Below are 24,908 nucleotides of genomic sequence, written 5' to 3'. Positions count from 1 at the left end.
TTATTATTATTTATTATTTATTATCTCTGCTTTCAGGGAGACAGAGGGTCTGAGTGTCTTTATTGCACAGGCTTTACTTTGAAATAATACTGATTATGCCATTGTGGCAGATTTTAGGGTGGCCTGCCCTGAGCACCTATATCTACACCTGCACCGTTTCGTTTCTTCACTATTATTTTGACCTAAAAATAATTGTTTCAGCATACCTGGAGTTAGCAATTGAATGCTTTATTAACGTAAGCTTTTATTGAAAGATGGTCAGAAAAGACTCTTGGGGATGCATATGACTGCAAGCCAAACTAAATTGGTATAAGTGATAAAAATGGAATTTATTGGCCTACATAACTTAAAAGTCCTGGGAAAGGGGGTATGGGTGGCTTAGTCGGTTAAGCGTCTGACTCTTGATCTCGGCTTTTGTCATGGTCTCAGGATTGTGCGATGGAGCCCTGCATTGGGCTCAGAGTGGAGCATGGATCCTGCTTGGGATTCTCTCTCAATTTCTCTCTCTCTCTGCCCCTTCCCCACTTGTGTTCTTCCTCCTGCCCCGCTCCCCTTAAAATAAATAAACTTAAAAAAAAAAAAAAAGTCCTGGACAAGATTTTGCCTCATTCATGGCTGGATATAGGGTTTAGACACTGGCATTAGAACTTGCTCTCTGTCTCTTGACTAGGCTTTTTTTCTGTGCTGGCTTCATTTTAGGCAGACCACTTCCATCTGGTACATTAGCTACTTACTGTTCTTCCATCTCACTGTATCCAGTGGAAAGGACTTCTCTTTCCCACAAAAGCTCCAGGTTTCGGTTTGATTCTGTAGGCTTGGGACATGTGTACGTGCCTGAGCCAATCACTGTAGTCAAGGAGATGATCGTGCCTATGTTATATGCCCAACTCTGGAGTAGTGTAGGGTCAGTCCCATAGAAGCCACTTTTATATGATCAGGGTGAGTTGTTCCCCAGGAACATCAGAAATAATGAGGACAGATACTGGATGGACAAAACAGGTGTCTATTAAAATAAGTTATACAATTATTCTTATGATCCAGGTTGATATCAGTTATAGTTGGGTATAAGTGAGAGTATTCTTAAATAATCATATGAATTTATTTGACATTGGTTCTGTTGAAAAGGTTTGTTAGGTTTTTTGTTTTTAAATTTTATTTTAGAGCATATGCAAGCAGGTGTGAGGGGCAGAGAGAGAAAGAATCTTAAGCAGGCTCCACACTCTGCATGGAGCCCGATGCGAGGCTCAATCTCACGACCCTGTGATCATGACCTGAGCCCGAACCAAGAGTTGGACACTTGACCAACTGAGCCACCCAGGCACCCTGATGTTAGGTTTTTTTACGTCATGAGTAACCTAGGCTATTTGGATCATTCTAACCTCAACCCATTTGTATTTCATGGAGCCCTCCTGTAGTGTCCCTGGATATCTGAGATGTGTGTACAATGTAATATGCTTTACTGTTAGTCATGTTCACCAAATCCTTGTGTAGGTTGCTGCTTGTGGTGCCCTCTTGATAGGGTGACATCTGGGATTTCTGGGTCTTCCTTCTTAGCAGGAAGTGCCTTCTGTGTCCTGCTCTGGAACCCTAACATCTTACCATCTGCCATAGACCAAAGGTATTAGTACGGCAGTTCTCTGAGATAATGCTGTGGTTCTACAGTATTTTAGACTGCCTTTATTTAAAGCTAATTATTTAGAAGGAAAACAGTGACCAATTCAGTCTGGACAAATAGTTGTACATTTTGGTACTCACCAGGTGTGTTGGTTCCATTAGTCAGAGTCCAGTCATGCTTCCCAGCAGAGGAAGCAACAGGAAGCTGGCTAGAATTCTCTTTGGGCATTTATGTGCACGGTACTGTTAGCACAGGTAGAATTGTACCCAGAGCCAATCTTTTTTTTTTTTTTCTTTTTTTTAGCCCAGTCTTTGTTTGCTTGAAATTAGATTCCTTTATAAAATGTTGCTTTTATAAGTTTCTATTTTTAGTCATTTCTAGTTGTATTTCCTGGTTTAGTTGTTTTTTTTTTTTTTTTCCTTTTTTTTTTTTAATAGCAGTTGAGTTGTGGTCTTGGGGGAAGTTGAAGGGAGGTGTGTACACATCACCACTTCCTTTCAAATTCTGTGGTTGTGGAAGGGCTGTGTGTACCAGGGCCAGCTGCTTCCTCACAGGTCATTTAGTTGGTTATCTGACAAATATTTGTTGAGGTCTGTTATGTGCAAAGCATTATATTATGTCCTCACAGAGGTCACAGCATTTGTATAAAACAATCATTGCTACGAAAGACCTAGGGATTAAGGGCTCTGGGAGTCTACTGAGCAGAGAGAGATTAATTTCCAGTGCGGACACAGGGAAGACTTTGGCCGGAGAGGTAGCATTGCAGCTGAGCCTTGTGAGGCAGGTAGGCTGAGGTGTGCCAACATGAGGGAGGAAGACTAGCCTATTCGTTTGTAATAGTTTCAAAGAAAAATGATTGTAATGACTTTATTCTTATTAGTAAATAAGCATTTTAGTTTGGTTTTTTATTTCTCAGTATGGAACTCAAAAGCTTTTCAGAAAAACTTTTTTGAGATTCTTGTTCTGGAAGTGTCTTGCAGGAGGTTCACTCTCACATGGGTAATAAAGTCCTTGGGAGGTAAATTCATTTTTAGCTCAGAAACAGAGACCAGCCTTCAGGAAGGGATGCTCATGAATCCGACCGTTGAGGTTTTGGGAACTGCATTCCGTTTCTTACTGAAACAGAAGAAACTCCCTTTCACCGCCCTGCTGATCAGCGTCAGGTTCTACACTGTGCTCTTGTTCACATGGGGGCAACTGGGCTCGTTGTTTTGAAACTGAGAACAAAATGAAATATTTCTAGAGTCCACCTGAAAAAATTAAAACTGCTGTTGCTTTAAATTCTTTTTCCTTTTCTCTTCCATGGAAGGGCTGGTTTGCCCCACTGCCCCTACGTTCTGAGCAGGGATTCCACTTCCACGAGGCTGGGACCTGCACGTGCTTGCAGCAGCCCCCCTCCCCGCCACCCCACCAACCTCATAAACAGAGAAGCGTTGATTCATGTGTACAGAATCTGTTTAAACAAGGACAGTAAGGAATTTTCTTCGTAAGAGTCTCAAGTATAAGTTATAGATCTACCAGAGAATCTCAGACCTGAGTTTTAGGGTTGTTTCTTTTTTTTTTTTTTTTTTTTTTTTTTTTACGCTCATATGCATCAGTGATTCATCTGGGGCCGCATCTTGGAAGGAAAACAACACTACTGTCAATTCAAGTAACGTCTTAATAAGTGGTTGGTTTGTTTCAGCCTCAGTGAATTAGGCTTATGTGGTGTTGGGTGTTTGCTTACAAGTGATTTGTTTTAGTTTTATCGGGAAATAGAGCATTCACACTTGGTTAAAAAAAAAACAAACAAAAACGTGCTGGATAAACCTACTTTCAAGGTTCACTCGGTTGTTCTTCCCCACTATATTTGGTCTTTCCCCACTCACAGCCCTTTCCCTTCCAAACCTTGAGGTCAGTCAATCAAGCAAAAAGGCCTTTTAACCCTCTGTTCTTTAACTTGTTACAGAGCCTGCCAGAAATACTTTTTTTGTGATACGGCTATGACCTCTTTTTTCTTTCTTTTCTTTCTTTTTTTTTTTTAAGTCCTGGGTTTTGTGAAATAGATTTTTCTTGCCGTGCACCTACTCCTCCCCACATAGCAGAATTCCATGTTCTTGCTTGGCTTTTGCTTCTCTTCATGAGGCAAAGGCCGTGTGAGCAGAAGCCACACACTCAGGTTCCCAGGAGCCATAGAACCTCACATGATGTCAGCCCTGGGATCCTGGCCAAGCCCTCTACTTACAAATGAGAATACGAACTTTCACAAAGGTTAAGTGAGCCCTTCAAAGTTATCTGAAAGTTAATGTCCCGACCATAGCTGGAACTAGGTCTCCTAATTCCTGACCTCACCATGTTAAAGAACAGGTTTTAAAAATTGCTAATGAGGTTCTGAAATGGAGTAGTGTTTTCTGAAATATGATGGGACTGGCCTTCTAGCAGTTACTCTGTTCATTTGGGCAGAAGTGTGTGTACAGACATTAGCTGTCATAAGCTACGTAACACTGGAGATTTTTACAGTGTTCTTTTTTTCTCCTTGATTGCTGTTCATTTCCTAGTAACGACTGTATCTGAGTTTTTGTATAAAGTCAAGCCCTTTTGGTAGTAAAATCATAATCTGTCATAATTATGAAGCATGTGGACTATTTTAAGTCTGGTGTAATGGAAGAGTAAATGAAAGGAAACTTAACAGGGCCGGTGGCAGCTTGGGTCATGAAGTGAAGAGAGCGTGGGGGGAGCCCCAGGAGATTCCATCATGGACTCAGTCATCCCTGGCCACTAACTGATTGTGTCACCTTCCCGTTCAAAACAAACACCAATAAGTAATTACGTGTGATACTTTTCCTCCTCACACGCCTAGCGTCATTTAGTTTCTGGCATATGATAAATGGCCAGTCAAGGTTTGTTGAAAGAATCAGGGAATTAACTTTTCTGTGTCTTTAGGTTTTCCTTTCTGTAAAATGGGAAAACCAGTACCTCCCTAGATTAAATGTGGTCATAGATGTGAAAGCATTTTGGAAAGTTGTGAGTATGTATACAAGCACCTAGGTATTATTCCTTTCATCTGTGAGCAGATCAGTAGGGCAGTGAATTAACTCAAGAGGTGCAGAATTATCTGTTGAATATAATGGAATTGAAAAAATTCCCTTCAGAGACTATCTTTGGCTAGGAAGTAGCATCAATAAGTTGGTTTTGTTATCCTGGTTTAATTATCCTGAGTGTGGATCACTTGAAAGGTGACAAAAGAAAACCTCCCAAAAGAGATTTTAGTGTTTCTGAGCATCTGTTCAGTTTTGCTTACTACATAGTCATGTCACATTGGAAATCCTGTTCCAAATAAAATTTTACTTAGCTGTATTTTTTTAAAGCCTCTCTTCTGTTACCTTTTTCCACTATGCTTTATTGTGTGATAGAGACATAGTTTCTTGTACTCTTTCTGGAAAACTATTAATGTCAAAAATAAAAAGAACTCTCACTTGCTTTTTAAGAGAACTTTACAGATATTTCTTGGAAGTCCAAGTTGTTTCCTTAGAATAGGATTAGAGGGGCGCCAGGGTGGCTCAGTTGTTTGAGTGTCAGACTTTGGCTCAGGTCATGATCTCACAGTTCATGAGTTCAAGCCCTGCATCAGGCTCCACACTATCAGAGTGGAGCCTATCTGATAGTGTGGAGCCTGCTTGGGATTCCATCTCTCTCTCTCTCTGCCCCTCCCCTGCTTGCTCACGCTCTCAAAATAAATAAATAATCTTTAAAAAAATTATTTTTTATTTATTTTTTATTTTTTTAACTTTTTTTTTTGACGTTTATTTATTTTTGAGACAGAGAGAGACAGAGCATATGAACAGGGGAGGGTCAGAGAAAGAGGGAGACACAGAATCAGAAGCAGGCTCCAGGCTCTACGCTGTCAGCACAGAGCCCGATGGCGGGGCTTGAACCCACAAACTGTGAGATCGTGACCAGAGCCGAAGTCAGACACTCAACTGACTTGGCCACCCAGGCGCCCCAAGACATGAGCCATATTAATAAGAAAAGATAAGAGCAGAGTGGAACTGCCATATACCAAGAGTAAGCTTGGTGTGTGGAAGGGAGATTAAGACCAGTGAGATGACGGGCACAAGGGAGGAAAAAGCAAAAGAAGAATGGAAATGAGAGAGATAAGCAACAGCCAGATCAAGCAGAGCAGGGAGTATGGATTTTATTCTAAGAGTGACTGCAAATATTTAGAGTTTTTAACAGAAAATTACTTGTAGTTTCTCTCTTCAGCATTTCCATCTGTACATTCCACTACTATAGTACATGCTTCTATAATACATTTCTTCACTAACGTTACTTATCACTTATTTCCAACATGTCTTTTCTACTAAACTGTTAGCTCTTAAGAGCAGGGACTGTATTGATTTATCCACCTTCTTGTATGCCCAGTTCATAGTGCAGTGCATAATATATGGCAGTGCTAAGTAAATGATTACTGAATGAACAAATGGGTATTTTATTTGTTCATAAACCTCTACTCCTGGTTGTAACCTTTCTATTAAATTCTGGTCTCATACTTGCAAATGCTACTGGCATTTTCAATTAACTGTCCAATTTTTTTTTTCCTCAAGTTCAACTACAAACTCATTATTTCATTCCAACTTCTCCATATTTATTGGTTAATATCAACTTCTTTCTAGTTTCCTCAGAAATGTTAGAGTACTGGGGCACCTGGGTGGCTCAGTCTGTTTAGGGTCCAACTTCAGCTCAGGTCATGATCTCTCAGCTCGTGGGTTCGACCTTGTTTTGGGCTCTGTGCTGACAGCTCAGAGCCTGGAGTCCGCTTCAGATTCTGTGTCTCTGTCTCTCTCTGCCCCTCCCCTGCTCATGCTCTGTCTCCCTCTCTCTCTGAAAAACAAATAAACACTGAAAAAAATTAGAAATTTTAGAATACTTTGATTCTTCTGATATTGGGAATTTTCTTTACTTCATTGACTCTAGCACTGGTTCAGACTTTCATTATTTAACCTGGAACCATCCAACAGACTTTTATCTGGCTAGGACATTCTGACTTAAATTTCTTCTCTTTTCACATTGATACCACATATCTCTGCAAGATCATTGTCGCTGAAGTGTCATTTTATTCATAAGTTTGTTCATTGTTCTATTTATCAACCATTTTTCACACTAATGTGTGTTTGATATGTGGCATTTTCTTGTATAAATCCTTAATTAGTGCTCACATGAACTATATGAGATAGTATTTTTATCTCCATTTTATAGGTAAGGAAAATGAGATTTTGGTATGTCAGGCTACCTGCTTAAGGTTACTTTTTTTTTTTTTTTAAGTTTATTTATTTTGAATGAGAGAGAAGGAGAGAGCACAAGTGTGAAGGGGCAGAAAGAGAGCAAGAGAAAGAGAGGATCCCAAGCAGGCCCATGCTGACAGTGATGTGGAGCTCAAACTCACAAACTGTGAGATCATAACCTGAGCCAAAATCAACCGAGCCATCCAGGAGCCTCCAGGTTACTATTACACCAATAAGGAAATGGTAGGGCTGAGATTTGAACACAGGTCTATTTAGCTGGGAAAACTAAACTTTAGTTATTGCATTCATGAGTGGTATCTCAAGCTTAAATTCCTGCTTGTCTTTGGAGGTTATCCATGATACAGCCTACCAGTCTTACTGAACTTCTTATGACTGCTGAATTTGCATCCTGCATTTCACATTTCAAATGTTTTTCTAGTTATCTTCTGGGCATTGACCTTTTTACTTCAATTACATTATAAGCTCCTTAAGATCGGATACGATGTATTACTCTTACGTTTCTGTGAAGGTCTGCTAATGTGGTGTGCACAGGACATATTCTCAGTAAAAAAAACTGACAAATCTTTAGCACAGTCCTTGGCACATATGCATGCTTACTAAATGGTAACAATGATTATTATTTATTATTCCTGAAGAGCTGATACATTAAACTTAAGTTCTAAAAAGATAACTATAGAGAAGCCTGGGTGGCTCAGTCAGTTAAGTGTGTGACTCTTGATTTTGGCTCAGGTCATGATCTCACGGTTTGTGGCTTGGAGCCGCATACCGGGCTCTGAGCAGAGCCTGCTAGAGAGTCTCTCTGCCCCTCCCCCACTCACACTCTCAAATAAACATTAAAAATTTTTTTTGAAAAAGATACCATCGAATTCCGATCTCTGCCTCAATCCTAAGAAATTTTTGCTTACCTTCTTTATGATCTAAACAGTTTTCCATGCTAAGTTTGTTCATTTTAGTCCCATCCTACCCTTTCTATTAAGTGGCATCAACTACAATATAGATCTCACCATAACATCAACAAGCAGCAACATTCCATCAACTATTACTGCTCTTTTTGAGAGTGCTTTGAAGAAAAACAAGGAATAGTTGCAGTAATTTTTTTCAGATGATTGTTAACGCGCTTGCTATCTATCTATCTATCTATCTATCTATCTATCTATCTATCGATTTAACTTTAACAAAGTTTACTAGAAGTGTCTGTTCCAGACTTCTGGCTCAAGTTTCTTACTTACAGTGACTCGTGCAATCAGGTTAACTCCCTTGCTCTACAAGCCCTCCTTCGCATCTCACCTTGAAGTTGAATTGTCCCAGATGCAATAATTGGAACTTCCAGCCCCCTGACCCCAAGGTGCCCGGGGACGCAATCTAAAAAAATTTTTAAGAGCAGTTTAAAAGAAAAACTTTACAGATACTTCTCGGAAGTCCACGTTGTTTCCTTAGAATAGAATTAGAGGGGCACCTGGGTGGCTTAGGCCACCTGAGCCAGTGTCTGACTCTGGCTCAGGTCATGATCTTACCAGTTTGTGAGCTCGACCCCCACTCAGGGCTCTGCACTCTCTCTCCCTCTCTCTCTGTACCTCATGGGATTCTCTGTCTCTCTCTGCCCCCTTGCTCATTTGCACACTCTCTAAAAAATAAATAAGAATTCGAAAAAAATATCCCCATGGGAGCTTTCTCAGGGAATAGGATTTGACAAGTGAGAACACCAAAAAGTTCATGTAAAGATACTCTTACACCAAAAGGTTCGTGTAAAGATATTCTTTCACTTGTCACTTTGACTTGTCATACAGACAGATCTCCCAAAAGATTAATAGAGAATCAGAAAAATTATTAAGATTACTGATTATTAAAACAAATGAAAATTTCTGTATGATACATATTTACTTAAATGTGTTTGATAGTTTTATTATACATGTCAACTATCAACAAGTAGATGTTTGTGTTTCTTTAGATGGGTAGCCTATGAAAATCCTGACTTCACAGGAGAACAATATATACTGGATAAAGGTTTCTATACCAGTTTTGAGGACTGGGGAGGCAAAAATTGTAAGATCTCTTCTGTTCAACCCATATATTTGGTAAGGAATTCTACTTTTGTATGAGAATATTTAACTGAATTCTGGATTTCCTTAATGTGTACTTCGGGTTCATGTAATACTTAACAGTACAGAAACTATTCTGAGGTTATTTTTAACAGTAATTGCTAATGATCTAGAAGAAAAAAAAATGTTTTCAAGATATCTGCTCTACTCATTTCCTTCTCTCTTCCCCTTAAATTTTTTTAGGATTCTTTCACTGGCCCAAGGAGACGAAATCAGGTAATTTAAAAAATAATCTATTTTTTATAATTAGGGGCCTTCCATTGAAAAGCTGACCTTATGTGTAAAATGTCAGACATTTGGGATATTTTGTTAGTTTTACTTATTTTTATACCTCAAACCATAATTGTATTTCTAAGTTAGATTTAGGTTTACTTTATAAATGCTTGAGAGCATTGACTCATATCTAGATATTTCTTATAAGATGCTCTTCTCGGGGTGCCTGGGTGGCTCAGTTGGTTAGGCTCTTGATCTCAGCTCAGGTCTTGATCTCAGGGTCGTGAGTTCAAGCCCTGCATTAAGCTCCATTCTGGACATGGACATACATACATAAAATGTTCTTCTTATGTAAAGTTGAATTTAATATCATTACATAGAATCAATTTGCTTAATACGCTAAGATTAATATTCTCAAGCAATACATACAGTTATTGTGGTAAACAGTAAAATGAATTTTCATATTTGCTGTGTCTACATTAGACAAACATTTTATATGGTCTCTCTCTCAAGCCTTTGTATGCTGTCTGCATCAACTGAAGTGTTACATTTGTTATTTAGGCTTTTTAATGGAAGTGTTCAGAATTCAGACAGCCGTAATTACAGAGGCACAAACACCACTGTAGCCTCCTTTATTGGCATACACAAGATTCTAATAAGTCAGCAAGTATCTTCCATTGAGAGGGAGGAAAACTATATTTCTAAAATACAGTTTCTTGTAAATGTTAGAACTGATGAACAATTACTTTTGGCCACAATAAAGCTTTAAAATGCCTCACAGCTTGTTGCGACAGGGTGTTCTATAGAAAGCTGCCTCAACTGTCGGATTGTCCTTTGATGTCTTTGAATCAAATAATCATGAATGGTGTGGCCAGAGTATTTCTAATTGATCATTAATGTAGAAGTGGAAAATTAAAGGATTTATAAAATTCATAGCAGTTTATTAACAGGTCATGTTTGCATCATCTCAAAGGCTGAATGAGTTAATATGTTTAGGAAAATAAGCTTACATATTTGTTTACTTTTTCAAAGATTCAGTTGTTTTCAGAACCACAGTTTCAAGGTCGCAGTCTAGGTTTCGAAGAAACAACAAGTCAAATTGATGATTCGTTTTCTACCAAGTCTTGCAGAGTTTTAGGAGGCAGGTAAGTAAAACGGTGGACTGGCAGGGCCTAATCCCCGGGAGAGTAGAATGCACGAATCAGCAAATCTTTAGGGACATCCCTAGGTGTTTGGCACTATATGAAACCACCAACGGTACAAGACCATGTTAGTACTGAGGTGCACCTTGTAGCATCTGAGCACTGGGCAGAGGACATGGGATCACTTTGGATGGAGAAGTTGAAAATCACCATGTCACTGTGCAATGGGATTCAGACCAGGTTCTCTACTCTCTAGCCTGTCCTGTCACCATAACGGGACTCTAGATAATCCCTCAGGTGCCTCCCAAGGTGGATTTTTTTTTTTTTTTTACAGGTAGATAGGCATTCTTTAAAAAAAGGGTTTTTTTTTTTGTTTTTTTTTTTTTTTTAATTTTTTTTTTAATTTTTTTTTTTTTCCAACGTTCTTTATTTATTTTTGGGACAGAGAGAGACAGAGCATGAACGGGGGAGGGGCAGAGAGAGAGGGAGACACAGAATCGGAAACAGGCTCCAGGCTCCGAGCCATCAGCCCAGAGCCTGACGCGGGGCTCGAACTCACGGACCGCGAGATCGTGACCTGGCTGAAGTCGGACGCTTAACCGACTGCGCCACCCAGGCGCCCCTAAAAAAAGGTTTTTTATGTTTATTTTTGAGACAGCACGAGCAGGGGAGGGGCAGAGAGAGAGACGGAGACAGGCTCCAGGCTCTGAGCTGTCAGCACAGAGCCCGATGTGGGCCTCAAACTCACGGACTGTGAGATCATAACCTGAGCCGAAGTTGGACACTGAACCGACTGAGCCACCCAGGCGCCCCGGTAGATAGGCATTCTGCATGACAACAGTGTAATCATAAGAAGGGAAAGAAAGGCATGAGCCCAAAGTGCCGTGCTGAAAATAGTTTCATAAAAGCTTTACAGGGAGGGGAGAGCCCAAGGTCAGGGAAAGTTGGCTAGGAAACACTTGGAGCAAACTGTGCAGAAGGTGATGAGGAATCAAGTCTAATAATAATAATAGTAATAGTAATAGTGTCTTTAATCATACAGTTCTTTATGGTGTAAATAGCACCATCATATCGGTTAGCACTGCACAGTGGGAACAGCACTGGCTTTGCATTCAAGTGCACAGATTTACAGTAAAGATCTTGTTTATTAGCACACACCTCCGTCTCTGTCCTAGTTCCTCTTTATCCCCTGCCCTGCTTCACTTCTTACTACCAGACAGCTACTTTTGTTGTTGTGCATTTGTTGTCTGTCTCAGCTCACCAGAGTGTAGATTTTATGATAGCAGGGACTTCGTTTTGTCCTCTGTCCTATCCCCAGCAATGGAAAAGTACCTGATCTACAATTAGTCCTCAGTAAGCTTCCTTGGATTAAAATAACAAACAAAAAGCCCCACCTCTTCTAAGGAAGCATGGAAAATCACCATCTTACTAGTAATGCTGGGGCCCTGAGGGGCTAAATGACTTGTCTAAGTCACTATGGTAGTTTGACTCATGGCCCAGTACCGAGGCGCTGGAAATGAGGATAAAGGGAAGACGTTTGGGAAGGATGTTGGTAGACCCAAGGTGACTGATTAGCTGTGAAGGTTGAAGGATTATTCAGAGAAGACTCAAGGGCTAGAGGATGGTGGCACCCACGAGGGGAGCAAGGAGTACTACTGGAAGGTGCAGAGATAGAAACTGAAGATTTTGGGGAGAAAAATTTTGTTTACCAAATGCAAAATTAACAACTGACTTATGAATATTCATTTGCAATACAATGGAAAAAAATAAACAGGTCTAGATATTTTTGAAGACAGAACAGTTAGCCACCGGCATTGTGTTTTATATATAGCAGGCTACCTATTCTTGAATAGGAATATTCAAATTACATATTGTACACATCTATGTTTTTTTCCTGTCATAGCTGGGTTGCATATGATGGAGAAAATTTCTCTGGTAATCAGTACGTGTTGGAAGAAGGCCACTATCCTTGTGTCTCTGCGATGGGATGCCTGCCTGAAGCAGCTTTCAAGTCTCTTCGTTTTATAGATGTTGTAAGTATAAAAATGTCAGTGTGAATATGGCGTCACAGAGATGTGTGGTTCACGCAGCTGACAGAAACCAGCAGGGAGGCTTCCTCAGGACTTAAAGTCAGAGGCACAGAAAACAGTTGCAATAGAACGTTCCAGCCTATAACTTTTTGGTCTCTTTTTAGAGCTTTAACATAGAAGTTGACTTTCTTTGCTGTTTTCTCAGACTTCAGGTCAAGGGTGTTCAGTCAGTCGTGGTATAGTCATCAGGGGTTCGTTCAAGGCCCCTCTCCTGTCTTCCATTGCATACCTGATCCCTATTTTTATTCCTCTCTCCTTTACAGGTACCCGTTCTAGTGTGTTTGGGATACAGCTTAGATATTCTTATAAAATGTTTTTTATTTTACTTACTTTATCCTCACATGCACACGTATCCCCGTTGACCTGTGTGGGAATCCCTTCGAGATATATATTTAAAAAGTAGATTTGCAGGATTCCACGTGCATGAATATTCAGCTTCTCTAAGTAATGCCAGATTCCACTACTTGGGATCTTTGCTGGCAGAGCATGTGGATTCATTTTCTCCATCATTGCCATTACTGAATATTTTCTGACTTTTGTCAATTTGAAGAAATTGGGTAGAAAGTATTTTCTCATTGTGTTATGTTTCACCAGTATCTCCTGCATTAGTCATTTGGATTTTCTATTCGGTGAATAGTCCGTTTTTATATCCTTTGCCAAACTCTTTATAAAGTTTTCTGTATCTTTTGTTGTCACTGGGTTGCAGAAATTCTTCACAGTTTTTAAATCTATGGCTTTGTTGTCTTAGAAATTTGCAATCACGTCTTCTCCCAGTTTATCACATATGTGCTACTTCAGATTATGGTGCCCCTTTTTGCATAGAAACCTTTAATTTTTGATGTAGCTAAAGCAATATTCATACAATAAAACAGCAAGATAATGTTCCGATTGTTCAACTCTGGGTGTGTCTGTAGTTTTGGAAATATTTGTTAGTGTTTTTTTGTAGCTGATCTCTTATAAAAAGCTTAAAACATATGTCATCGGTGACTTCAGTTTTACAGGTAGAAAGAACATACATGAGATGGCTTTATCTCCTCCCTGCCTGTTCAAATAACTAAAATGTTGACCGTTTCTTTAGATGTGAAAATAGTATCAGTGAAACATGGTATGGTGTTTAAGATTCACTAACTTACAGTGAAATATCTAAAACTTTGGTATTTAACCACCTAGAATTCTAACAGCTATCTCCAAATATATTTTCAAAAAACAAAAAAACCAAACCCACTGCCGTTGCAGTTTCCAAATGCCTTCCTTCACCTAGTACTTGGTGGATATGCTCCTTCACCTAGTACTTGGTGGATATGCTCAGCCACTTGTGATACTTACGTCATTTCTTTCTAGTATATTTTATATAACCTAATTCCTACACTATACAAACCACCTCTACACACTAATCTGCTCTGTTTACTGGTCGGCAGAAATCTTTGTACGTGTCAGGGCACATCCACATCAATGAAGCAGTAAGTTACCACACCTTAACCACAAAACTTCAAGCAGGTAGGTAATTTTTGATGTATTATTTATGATCTTAGGATTATTATCATTAGAGCTTAGACTAGGGTCAGTTTCAAACTGTGATTTGAAAAACAAGCATAATCTGCTTTTTATTTTCTGAAAATGAATGGACTTCTGTGCCCTTGTCCTCTTTAAAATGACTGATGGCTTGAACATGCAGCTTCCACACTGGTTTTTTTCTCTCCTTTTAACAATTATTCCTATAGGAAAGTTTGGGAGCATGAGTATACAGAATCGTTGTCTTATTGACAAAACAACAACAACAAAAAAGACATTTGAAAATGCATACAAGGGGAAGTTTCTTTGATTAGGTAATTACCACTGTTACCACTAGACCCCAAAGACAGCCATAGTCCTCTGACCCTCACCATTTATGTCCATGGCTTTCCAGCCCCTCCTTTTCCCTAATAAACAATGGCAAAATTGAAAATAAATTTCATTACAAGTGTTGATTCAATACATATACCCATTCCTTTGTGCCTAGGATATGGTCCCCTCCATATCAGCTTTAAAACACTGTTAGCCATAACAGCTAAAACACATATCCATAACAGCTTTAAAACACTGTTATATTTACCCACCTTTCCATGTAGTAGAAAACTTCCTGCCTGTCCTCTCCTTAGCTTCGGAGTGCATGAACACCCAGACCTCCAGGGAAAGGCCAAGCCTGGCCAGAGCTTGTGATTTGTCCTTTAACAAGATATTTCCATGTAAGTTTGAATTATTATCAAAGATGAGTAATGGAACACTTGTTTTTGTTCCTATATAGGAATTTTCTGAACCAACAATTATTCTTTTTGAAAGAGAAGGCTTCAAAGGAAAAAAGATCGAACTTAATTCAGAAATAGTTAATCTCCGATCCCTAGGATTCAACACACAGATACGCTCTGTTCAGGTGATTGGTGGCATGTAAGTGAGTTACCTACTTGTTTATTCAATAAGATATTTGATTTTTAAAATTAGGTGTGATCAGAGTCACCTGGGTAGCTCAGTCGGTTAAGCGTCCGACTTCAGCTAAGGTCATGATCTCGTGGTTCACGGGGTTCGAGCCCCATGTCAGGCTCTGTGCTGACAGCTCTGAGCCTGGAGCCTGCTTCATAGATTCTGTCTCCCTCTCTCCCCATCCCTCCCCTGCTTGTGCTTTGTCTCTCTCTCTCAAAAATAAATAAAGCATTAAAAAAAAATTTTTTTAAGGGGTGTCTGGGTGGCTTGGTCGGTTAAGTGTCCAATTTCAGCTCAGGTTCATGGGTTCGAGCCCCATGTCAGGCTCTATACTGCAGCTCAGAGCCTGGAGCCTGCTTTGGATTGTGTCTCTCTCTCTCTCTGCCCCTCCCCCAGTCATGCTCTGTCTCCAAAATAAACATTAAAAAAATTGTTCAAAAAAAAATTTTAATTAGGTTTGATCACATTTCTTTCTGTCCTGTGCTACCTTAAACAAATTGAAATATAACCTCTTATCCTATTTTCTGTAAGGGTTAATAATTATGTACCTTCATAATATATTTTTCCTATTGAGAAAAGCCATGTGTCAGGAAGATTTCATCTTTTCATCCACATTTGTAATTTACTTAAGGTAAGGACTTTGTCTTTGGGTCCTCTCAAATTCCTAGAGGAATGCTTTGCAAACCAGTGCTCAGTAAACACATTAAGCACTTTTTTTTTTTTTTTAAGCAAGTAAGAAAGGAAGCTGATTTTTCTTCTCCCTTTGAAAGACCAAGTCCTTTGGTTTTAGAGTAAGGGTTTGGATTTTCTTTACCCAGAAATTGATAGCAGATGCTGTGTACAATGATTAAAGGCCGACATGGGAAGATTTTTCTCACGTTACAAGAATTTTGAAATTAAGATATAAAAGTGAGCAAGGACTACCAACATAATGTTTATAAGAAAGTAAATTTCTTTCCCTCATAAAAACAATAGGTATGGCCTCCCTGTATGCATCAGTGTTGGAAGGGCCAACAGTTATTTACAAAACAGTTGTAGATTATTACTGTGGTAGAATTATGGGTGATTTTTTTTCCCCAAATGGTTTTAATTATTTGTTTTTATGATAAAATGACTAAGACGATGACATTTTAAAGTTCCAGGACTAAAAGTAGAGAACATTCTTCCTTGATGTAATAGATCAGCCAGAGAAGAGGGTTGCTTGCATGCCGTGTGCCATGACCTTAACTTCTTCGGGGGTGGGCACTAGCATCTTCAGATGGAAGAGACCGGAGAATCTTCAGTTTTCTGGATTGAGGAAGATTACACCCATTTTATTTTTATTTTATTTTACATATATATATATATATATATATATATATATATATATATATATATTATTTTTTTTTTTTTTTTTTTTTTTTTTTTTTTTTTTTGAGAGAAAGCAAGAGCATGACTGGGGGCGGGGCAAGAGAGAAGAGAGAGTCTCAAACAGGCCCCATGCGGGACTTGATCCAACAACCTTAGGATCATGACACAAGCCGAAATCAAAAGTCGGATGCTCCACCAACCGAGCTCCCAGCACCCCATACCCATTTTAAACAAAGCTTTATTATTTTTACTTAACCTTATGTAATACTTATGTGCCACACACTAATAAGAACTTTACAAATAGTAACTATTTAAATATAAGATTATTACAACTGAAAAGGTTTTACAAAAACCTCATAGGAGGTACAGGGCAATCTTGCAAAAAGAACTGAATTTCATTGCCCTATTAGAGGAAAAACTTACCTATTTCTCTTCAAGATAGGATCCTGGATGGCTCAGTAGGTCAAGCATCTGACTTGGGCTCAGGTCATGATATCACAGTTCGTGAGTTCCAGCCCCGTGTCGGGCTCTGTGCTGACAGCTCAGAGCCTGGAGCCTGCTTTCGCTTCTGTGTCTCCCTCTCTCTCTCTGCCCTTCCCCACTCATGGTCTCTCTCTCTCTCAAAAATAAATATTAAAAAAAAAATGGATCTTTGTGGCATACTCATGTACCAAGAATTTGCTATTTGTCAATAAATAGGTGCTTTAAGTGTTTTAGAAAATAGTTTCTTTTTCTCTCCCAATGTATATTTAAAGTATAAAGCTCCGTGTAAAACTTGGAAGCACTATAAAAATATAATCAGAGGCAACTGTTAAAGGGATACTGCCACTTACTGTGGTTTTCCACTTTTTTTTCCCAGATGGGTTACTTATGAATATGGCAATTACAGGGGTCGGCAGTTCCTACTGTCACCAGCAGAAGTCCCAAATTGGTATGAATTCAGTGGCTGCCGCCAAATAGGTTCTCTACGACCTTTTGCTCAGGTACTTTATTCCTTTTCTAGACTTTGAGTACTCTTCTCTGCAATCTTTACCTTTTATCGTAAACATAATAATTCAACCTTTTAGTTTCGGTATAAAACTGAAGTATAACCTTGGTCTCTGCGCCCCCACTCCTTTAAATTTGGGCTCTGTTTCTGGTGCTGAAAGGTTGTGACGGCTTTCAGAAATGCTACCACATCCAACATCAAAACATGGCGGGTCCCACGCCCTGGGCTGTCCACAGGCAGGCTCCCTGCCCCCGGCATTTTGAAATTCTGACAGACTCTGCATTGAGAAGATCCTAAACCCTCTGAGACTCTTGCGGAGAGTAGTTATCCCTAATCCAACCTCACTTTGGTTTCTGCCTCTATTAATGCTTATTCTGTGCTTCTAACAGTACAACTTATAGATGACTATCGCTGGGGTCTCTGTCTTCCAGAAACGAATTTATTTCAGACTTCGAAACAAAGCAACAGGGTTATTCATGTCCACCAATGGAAACTTAGAGGATCTGAAGCTTCTCAGAATACAGGTCATGGAAGATGTTGGTGCTGATGATCAGATTTGGATTTACCAAGAAGGATGCATCAAATGCAGGGTGAGCTTAGACAAGTGTTTGTAATAGCATCTTTCTTCAAGTAGATGCTTCCTGGAGCACTTTCATAAATAAATTAGAAGGGTTTTCATGAAAGTATTTTTTAGCTGATAGAACCAATCAAGGAACTTAAAATGGGAGGTAAATCTAGCACTTATCCTAGATGGAGTATTTGTATTTATACTTGATTTTTATATAGTAATAAAAGGAAGTGTCTGGGTTATTCTCCCCTATTTCCTTGATCTTTTATAGTTTTTTTTCAATAAGCCCTAGCACTATGGCAAATCATTCTTGATTGGTTGATTTTGGAGGACCCCCGCAGACTAGGGTGAAGAGATAATGCCCTGTGTACAAGACAGTCCATTTCCTAATTATCACACCTTGTGAAGTAGATAATGGCCCATCTCCCTCTTGCATCACTCCTGCCATACTAGATGTTAAAAAGTTGAATGTAGTAAGACTTTATTAGAGAAGCTTATGCTTCTGTTGTAGATCCTCTTTAACTCCTTGATTTTATGGGCTTGACTGTTTGCTCCCAATTTTTTAACTCAGTGCCCCATGAGTCAGCAGAAGGACCACTTGTTAATTGAGTCTGTTGTGCTGGAGGGAGAATCATCCTTTCAGCAAGCGGAAGTCATATTTAGACAGGCACAGAAGAAATAGCCTGAGAAACAGAAGTAGCTGGAATTTAGAAGGCATTTTTAAAAAGCCAACTTCTGCTTTTGAATTATCTTAAACAATTCAAGAAAACTGCCTTTCAGCAGTTATTTCTAAGAAACATTTTAGTGATGTTATTTAACTTTGAGATAAATTATCCTAGATTACACTTTTAATCTCAATATATAGTTTTCATAAGCATTTTCTGTAGCAGTATGTGTTCATGTCAGATGAACATGATTGCCACACACTGTTTATATATAAAGGATAGATTCGTTTTTGAAAAGGACCCTTAAAATATTTGCGTGAAAACATACTTCACTGTATTTGTATTTTATTCTTTCTTTTTATAGTTGGATAACATGCCTTCTTAGAAATGTTTATTGGACATTTCTCATGAAGGAAAGAGAAGAGAATAACTGGGATTTCAGGTTTTAAAATGATAAAATGCCCTTTTTAGCCACTTCAGTGTTATAGCAGCCTTTCAAATTAGAAATGCAGTCACATTCCAGAAGGGTCAGGCTAAGCAGAGATGGTTAGGCCAGGGGAGATAGAGCCACAGACCCAGCCTCATATCATTGTCATTTCTGAACGGGAAAAATGTTCTAAGGTTTCCCTTACAAAGGGCAGAAATCTTGAACTTTCCGGCACTCGTGTCATCTGAAATGAGGGTATAAGTATTTGTTGTTTGATCCCAGTTCCTCTGGCGAAAATGTCTCATGTGGGGTAAATGAAACTACAACTAAGACAACTTTAAAAATCACTTTGAGCCAAGAACTGATCACGATCCTTGAATGTGTCTCACCTCTAAGCAGTCTTATCTGTCTGTAAGCAGATAGCAGAAGACTGCTGCCTGACAATCGTGGGGAGCCTCGTGACCTCGGGCTCCAAACTGGGCCTGGCCCTTGACCAGAATGTCGACAGTCAGTTCTGGAGCATGAAGTCGGATGGCAGAATCTACAGCAAGTTGAAACCAAATTTAGTTTTAGATGTCAAAGGTAAGAATCATTTATTTTCTCTGTTGTGTCTGTACTCAACTAAAGATCTAGTTTTTACTTTTGAAAATGAGCATAGTGAGAGATCCCATACTGTGCACCAGCCACTGTGCTGAATGCTGAACACTTTACTTACCTGAGCTCAGGGCATCTCTAGAGCAACCCTGCGAGCCCTGTGGTATGCCCTCCTGTCCCATTTTACAGTCCAAAAAGTGAGGGTCAGAGAGGTTAATCATCTCATACCCAGAAGTGCTTTGGTGGAATGCAGACCTAGGCTGACTTCAAACTATTTGTCTTTTTTTGTTTTGTTTTCTTGTAACAGTGTTAGATTAAAAATCACAAAAAGCCCTGATTCTGCGAGTAGAGTGGAGGATTCTCATGCACATGCACGTATCAACTTTACAAGATGGTTTCAAAATCAAAGAACTGTGACTAAATTGGAAACATTTTTTTGAAAAATATAGAATCATGTTTGTTATGAATGTGATCAGTTTTGTAATCTTTATGAGTTAGTCTCATCGAGCATTTTTTATTCTCTTAACGTGTATTTTTATTGGGTACCCAGTATGTGGCAGACTCTTTGCTAGATATGGGTACCAAAGTAGGGGAGAAAAATGCTTGGCTTCAGAGAGCGTACATTCTAGAAGCTCCATAGGATTTGTTTTCCCACTTGCTACAGTGGCAGTCAACAAGGAATAAGGATGCCTGGCTTCTAGTCTTGACAAGAAATGTGGGACTCTAGGAGCTTCCTCCGTAGGTCTTTGCTTTAAAGCTCCAAGGTCCCTTCCTAAAATGCAGTATAAATAAGTCCAGTGTCTCTTGAGTATGTTTGTGAACTCTCAGTATATCTACTTAAGGTAGCCAGATGCAGTAGTCACTTGCCTCGTTAAACTAAATTTAAATCTCTCAGAATATGGGAGAGTGGTGCCATCTTGTGGACATGAAGAAGTAGAACCGCACGGCCCACGTCCTGTGCAAGGGAGATACAAATACCTCTGGTACACGAATAGACTAGGATTTTCATTAGCTACAGCTGTGGAGCCATTTGTTACCTGCTAACATTGCCCTAAGACTTATCAGACCAAGCGTCTTTCTTGTAACCTATATCTCCTGATATCTGGGGAGGGAGTCGTTTGGTAGACAGCAAGTATTATTATTGGAAGAGGATTCCTCCTTGCTTTAAAAATATCGAAAGTCTGGTATGATCTCAGTTCTTCCTATGTCCTTTCTCAAGGAATGATTCTAATTAGGTAATGTACACAAAAAGAATGTTAAGATACCACAATCTTAATGAAACAAGACGACACTGTGATCTTCATACATCCCCAAATCTCAAAGGAATATATAGTATGTGTGTGTCTTAATGGAGACAGTGGGATTTGGTGGTGGTGGTAACTTCTTTTTCCCCACTACAAACTTACACATAAAGGCCCCAGGCACCTTGTTCTTGTATTCTGTGCAACACCTAGATGTGCAGAGGCTCTGGATATCGATGATATACTCCTCTTACAAGAGATCCAGAAGGTCTGAAAATTTAGACTGATATTTTGTAAATGCTAAAAAGAGTAAGAACATTTAATTCCTCTTGGCCTGAGGATGCAATAGATTTCAATACCAGTCATACTACCTCACATCTACATGAACAGATTTTTATTTCGATGGAGTCCATGGTGATAGGACCTTGCTGCAGAGACTTAACGCTAAAAAGGGATAAGGTATTTGAAGGTATTTATTCCACACTGGGGAAAAAAAAAAAATCAGACAACACTTTCATGTTAAAAAATGGCCTCTTCTTTCAATGGGGAAGTATCTAAATATCTAGTAGGCACCCTTGGAAAATATTCTTACATTCCGGTGAAAGGGAGTTTACGGAGACCATGCAAATTTTACAGTACTGAACACAGCATCTCAAGTGCTATGAATCTTCATACACCAAGTGAGTTCCCAGTGGTAGGAGTGTTGCCCTGTCCCTGTATCTGGCTGTTGGTCCCACTTCCCCTCATGAAGCCATTTTTCATTGTTCATGTAAAACCTGTTCCATCTGACAATTCCACTAGTTTCCAGCCTGCCTTTTTTCCTCACTGGTATCTCAAACCCATGATTCCACCATTGAATATATTTCACAATCTCTTTCTTCCTTTTCCCTTCTCTAGATTCTTCCATTCCACACATGCCCACACATACACCCCCGTTTCAGACATCTAAAGAGTAACTGTGGACTAGCTTTTAAGACTCAAGTAGGAGAAGGAGCTGTTGGTGCTCCTATGATGGGATTTTAACACACCCAACAGTAGATTCACCCTCTTTGCCCAGGGATGTGTTCCAGGGCTTTCCTCCCTGCTTTTTTTCCTAGAGACACCATTTCGTTTTATTATGTGCCTTTTCTTTCTTTCAGGGGGTACACAGTATGACCAAAATCACATCATCCTCAACACTGTCAGCAAAGAGAAGTTAACACAAGTCTGGGAAGCCATGGTCCTATAAACCTGAATAAAGAATGCAGGAGGAATATTTCTGGAGGTCTTCCAGCTACGTGTTAAAAAAAAAAAAAAAAAAAATGACTGGTAACAGACAAGCCAAGAGGAAAGTGGACTTGCTCCTTCTTCAGTAACTCTAAATCCACGCTTGAATGACACTGCCATGACCTGGACTATGTCTCATCTTTTCAAAAGACTATATAATGAGTTTTAAACCAATAATTTGTCCTTCTTTCATTTCCTTTCTGCAGCTGCTTAAAAAGGTTGCCTCAAGAGCAGCTTTTGGGTGTTTTTAGAAAATGTTATATCAAGACTCTGTACATTTTAAATTATTTCCAAAGATAGTGACAGGAGAGAACAGGAACAGACTTGAATATACTTTGTGGGCCTACAAATCTCTTACACTTCAAAGGGAAGGATAAGGGGCACCTGGATGGCTCTGTTGGTTGAGCATCCAACCTCAGCTCAGGACATGATCTCACGGTTCATGAGCTGGAACCCCGCATCGGGCTTGCTGCTGTCAGGACAGAGCCCACTTTGATACTTTGTCTCCCAGACTCCACTGCTCACACGCTGTCAAAAAAAAAAACAAAAAAACAAAAAAAAAATTCAAAAAAAGTAAAGGGAATGAAAAAAGCTCAAGTTTGTAAGGCAGAAGACTTTAGCATCTGAGAAGAAATACCAGGCCAATAATTTTGGTCCTACTGTTTTCTGTAATCAATTATGCTCTGTAGCAAAGTGGGGAAAGGCTTATATGACACTTTAAGGAACTAAGTAAACAAAATAGTATTTTCTTAGTACTAAAAGTTAATAAATTTATAAGATTTCTTGTCAGGTCTGCTAACATTAGCAGGATTTGGATTATTTTAACCCACTTGTGGGCTGGCCTAGAATGTCACAAATAAGTGGTGTTTAATGCTTTTCTTACAGATGCTACGGAACAGTGTTACCGTGACCCTAATTTACTAGCCTATCCTCTCATCTACGATTAGTTCTGAAGTAAATGTTATATAATCCTTCGCTAAACTCAGGTCTTTAGCCTAATTTCCTGCCTTCCTATCCCGCTGCATTGGCACAAGGCCTGCATGGAGTGCGGCCACTGCCTTCTGGTAGCGGTAAAAAGAGGTGGAAGGTTCAAGATGACGACCAGCAATTCTCTCCAGAACGTGAACGAAAGGAGGCCTTAAGCAATGCTGGTCAAATTTTAGAACTCTGAAAACCCTAAAATGCAGCATCTCAATGAAAAATGAAATAGTTTAACTGCTGACAATACACGGACCCATAAGTTCAAACAGTGTATTCTCGTTTGAACAAAACTGCTAAACATTCTTTGGATAGACTATTCCCCCTTTTGTCCATATTTCATTATCCTTGTTAATAATACTGGTGCTCTGGTCACAGGAAGAACAAATCTCATTTCCTTTTTATCTGTTCCAGTGTTTCCACTTCCTAACCATTGCTCCTCCCTGGAGGCTTGGATAGGCAGTTGTGGTCAGTAGCTTATCTTGGGTTTTAAAGGAACACCTGCACGTGTCCAACGGCTGCCAACAGGTCTTGTTCTTAGATCATGTGGAGTTCCGATTTTAGGCCTCTGTGTGGATCACTACAGTGTGCTGGAGTCATGTTGCAGTAGCCTGTTTTGAATTTATTTCGAATAAACTGGTTTCTGGTTAACTGTATTGAGGAGATGTGCGAGCGTCCTTGCAGTAGCCCTTCCAACGCTTCACCGGGGCAGATTAGACACAGATGACTGCGGGGGAGGAGGCAGTGCTGGAATAACGGCGGGGAAAAGTTGCTTTCCAGACTCCTTGGTGAAGAGAGAGGACATGAGGGTAAGTGAGGCCTTCCCTCCCCTCGCTATACCACCCCGGCGCCCTCAAGAAAAGTGCTGGGACTGTTCACACGGAAGTCAGAAGTGGCCGGTACTGACGAGAACACCACTTTCTTTCTCTTAAAATGTATTTGTGCCGGTGAGACCAGCAATTCCAGAGAAAAGCCCTCATCCAGGGTTACCAAATGAGTGTGTAATAGGCACAGACTGAGTATCAGGTTACTCAAGTCCATGTCCAAAGCTAAAAGCTTAGTATCTAAGGTGCAGGAGCGAGGAGGAATGCCACAGGAAATAAACACTTACCTTGAATGAAGGTCACAGACTAGAGATTCAAAAGCTGCAATGGGCTTACTGGCGAGATAACTAAGTACAGGCATTTAAGGTGAGAAACTGGAGAAGGGTTGCAATTTCCACGGACAAGTCCTCAGAGGAGCATGTTTTAGTTGGTAAAAGAGGCCTAGCCCTCATGCTAAATGTAAGGGTTTTAAAAAGTTAGAAACTTTACCATCACCTTCCATTTCCTTGAGACTAAACAACCAAATCAGCTAGATTTTTATATGTGACCCTAAGAGATTTACAACTTTGAGGGTGGTTACGACCACAGTAAAGCAAAGGAAGCCTTGTCCAGTTGGATTCATCAGTGAGCACTTTTTTAAGAAGTAGCTTTAAGTTCTTCATGCCACCCTCCACCCATATGCCAAAAGTTTTAGTATCTCACAAACATTAATAAAAGACTTTGAGCTACTAGAACAGAAGATGCCACAACTGTGCAAATCTGGTGTGAAAAACAGCTTGAAAAAAACAATGCAATTTTCGCTGACTTTATAGACAAGTCCAAGTGTGGATATTTTCATGTAATGTCTTCCTTACTTGTGTGTCCCTGGTGCTTGGGTCAGAGGACCTCTCGGCAAACAAGAATGCACAGATGTCGAGCAGGGTGACGTGCAGAGGGTGGTGGTATGGCTAGAAAATGACTCTCTGTGCTCAGTTCAAAGAACAAGAAATTACTGGCAAATAGGTGTCTGTATTTTTAAACTTGTATCACGGAACTCATCATCTAATCTGGAAAGTGATGGGTACTAGAAATTTGGGGCTGAGAGGCACTCACCGAATAAGAGCCAACAA

At 39.7% G+C, this 24,908-nt stretch overlaps 1 protein-coding gene across 3 annotated transcripts in view; it reads left to right on the top strand.

The window, feature by feature from the left end:
- Positions 1-23,631, top strand: part of CRYBG1 (crystallin beta-gamma domain containing 1) — a 190,580-nt gene extending 166,949 nt beyond the window's left edge. For all 3 annotated transcript variants that reach the window (XM_019442999.2, XM_053904608.1, XM_053904609.1), the window contains 9 exons: positions 8,846-8,972; positions 9,180-9,212; positions 10,242-10,354; positions 12,255-12,384; positions 14,726-14,865; positions 17,108-17,231; positions 17,668-17,826; positions 19,316-19,478; positions 21,871-23,631. In XM_019442999.2, coding sequence (XP_019298544.2) covers positions 8,846-8,972; positions 9,180-9,212; positions 10,242-10,354; positions 12,255-12,384; positions 14,726-14,865; positions 17,108-17,231; positions 17,668-17,826; positions 19,316-19,478; positions 21,871-21,959 — 1,078 coding nt within the window. In that variant the 3' untranslated portion in view covers positions 21,960-23,631. The remainder of the gene's footprint in view (positions 1-8,845; positions 8,973-9,179; positions 9,213-10,241; positions 10,355-12,254; positions 12,385-14,725; positions 14,866-17,107; positions 17,232-17,667; positions 17,827-19,315; positions 19,479-21,870) is intronic.
- Positions 23,632-24,908: the final 1,277 nt, after the last annotated feature.

Source organism: Panthera pardus, unplaced genomic scaffold (genome assembly GCF_024362965.1).
Source record: "Panthera pardus isolate Hobbes unplaced genomic scaffold, ASM2436296v1 HiC_scaffold_17, whole genome shotgun sequence".
NCBI lineage: Eukaryota > Metazoa > Chordata > Mammalia > Carnivora > Felidae > Panthera > Panthera pardus.
This window is presented reverse-complemented; position numbering and strand designations above follow the sequence as displayed.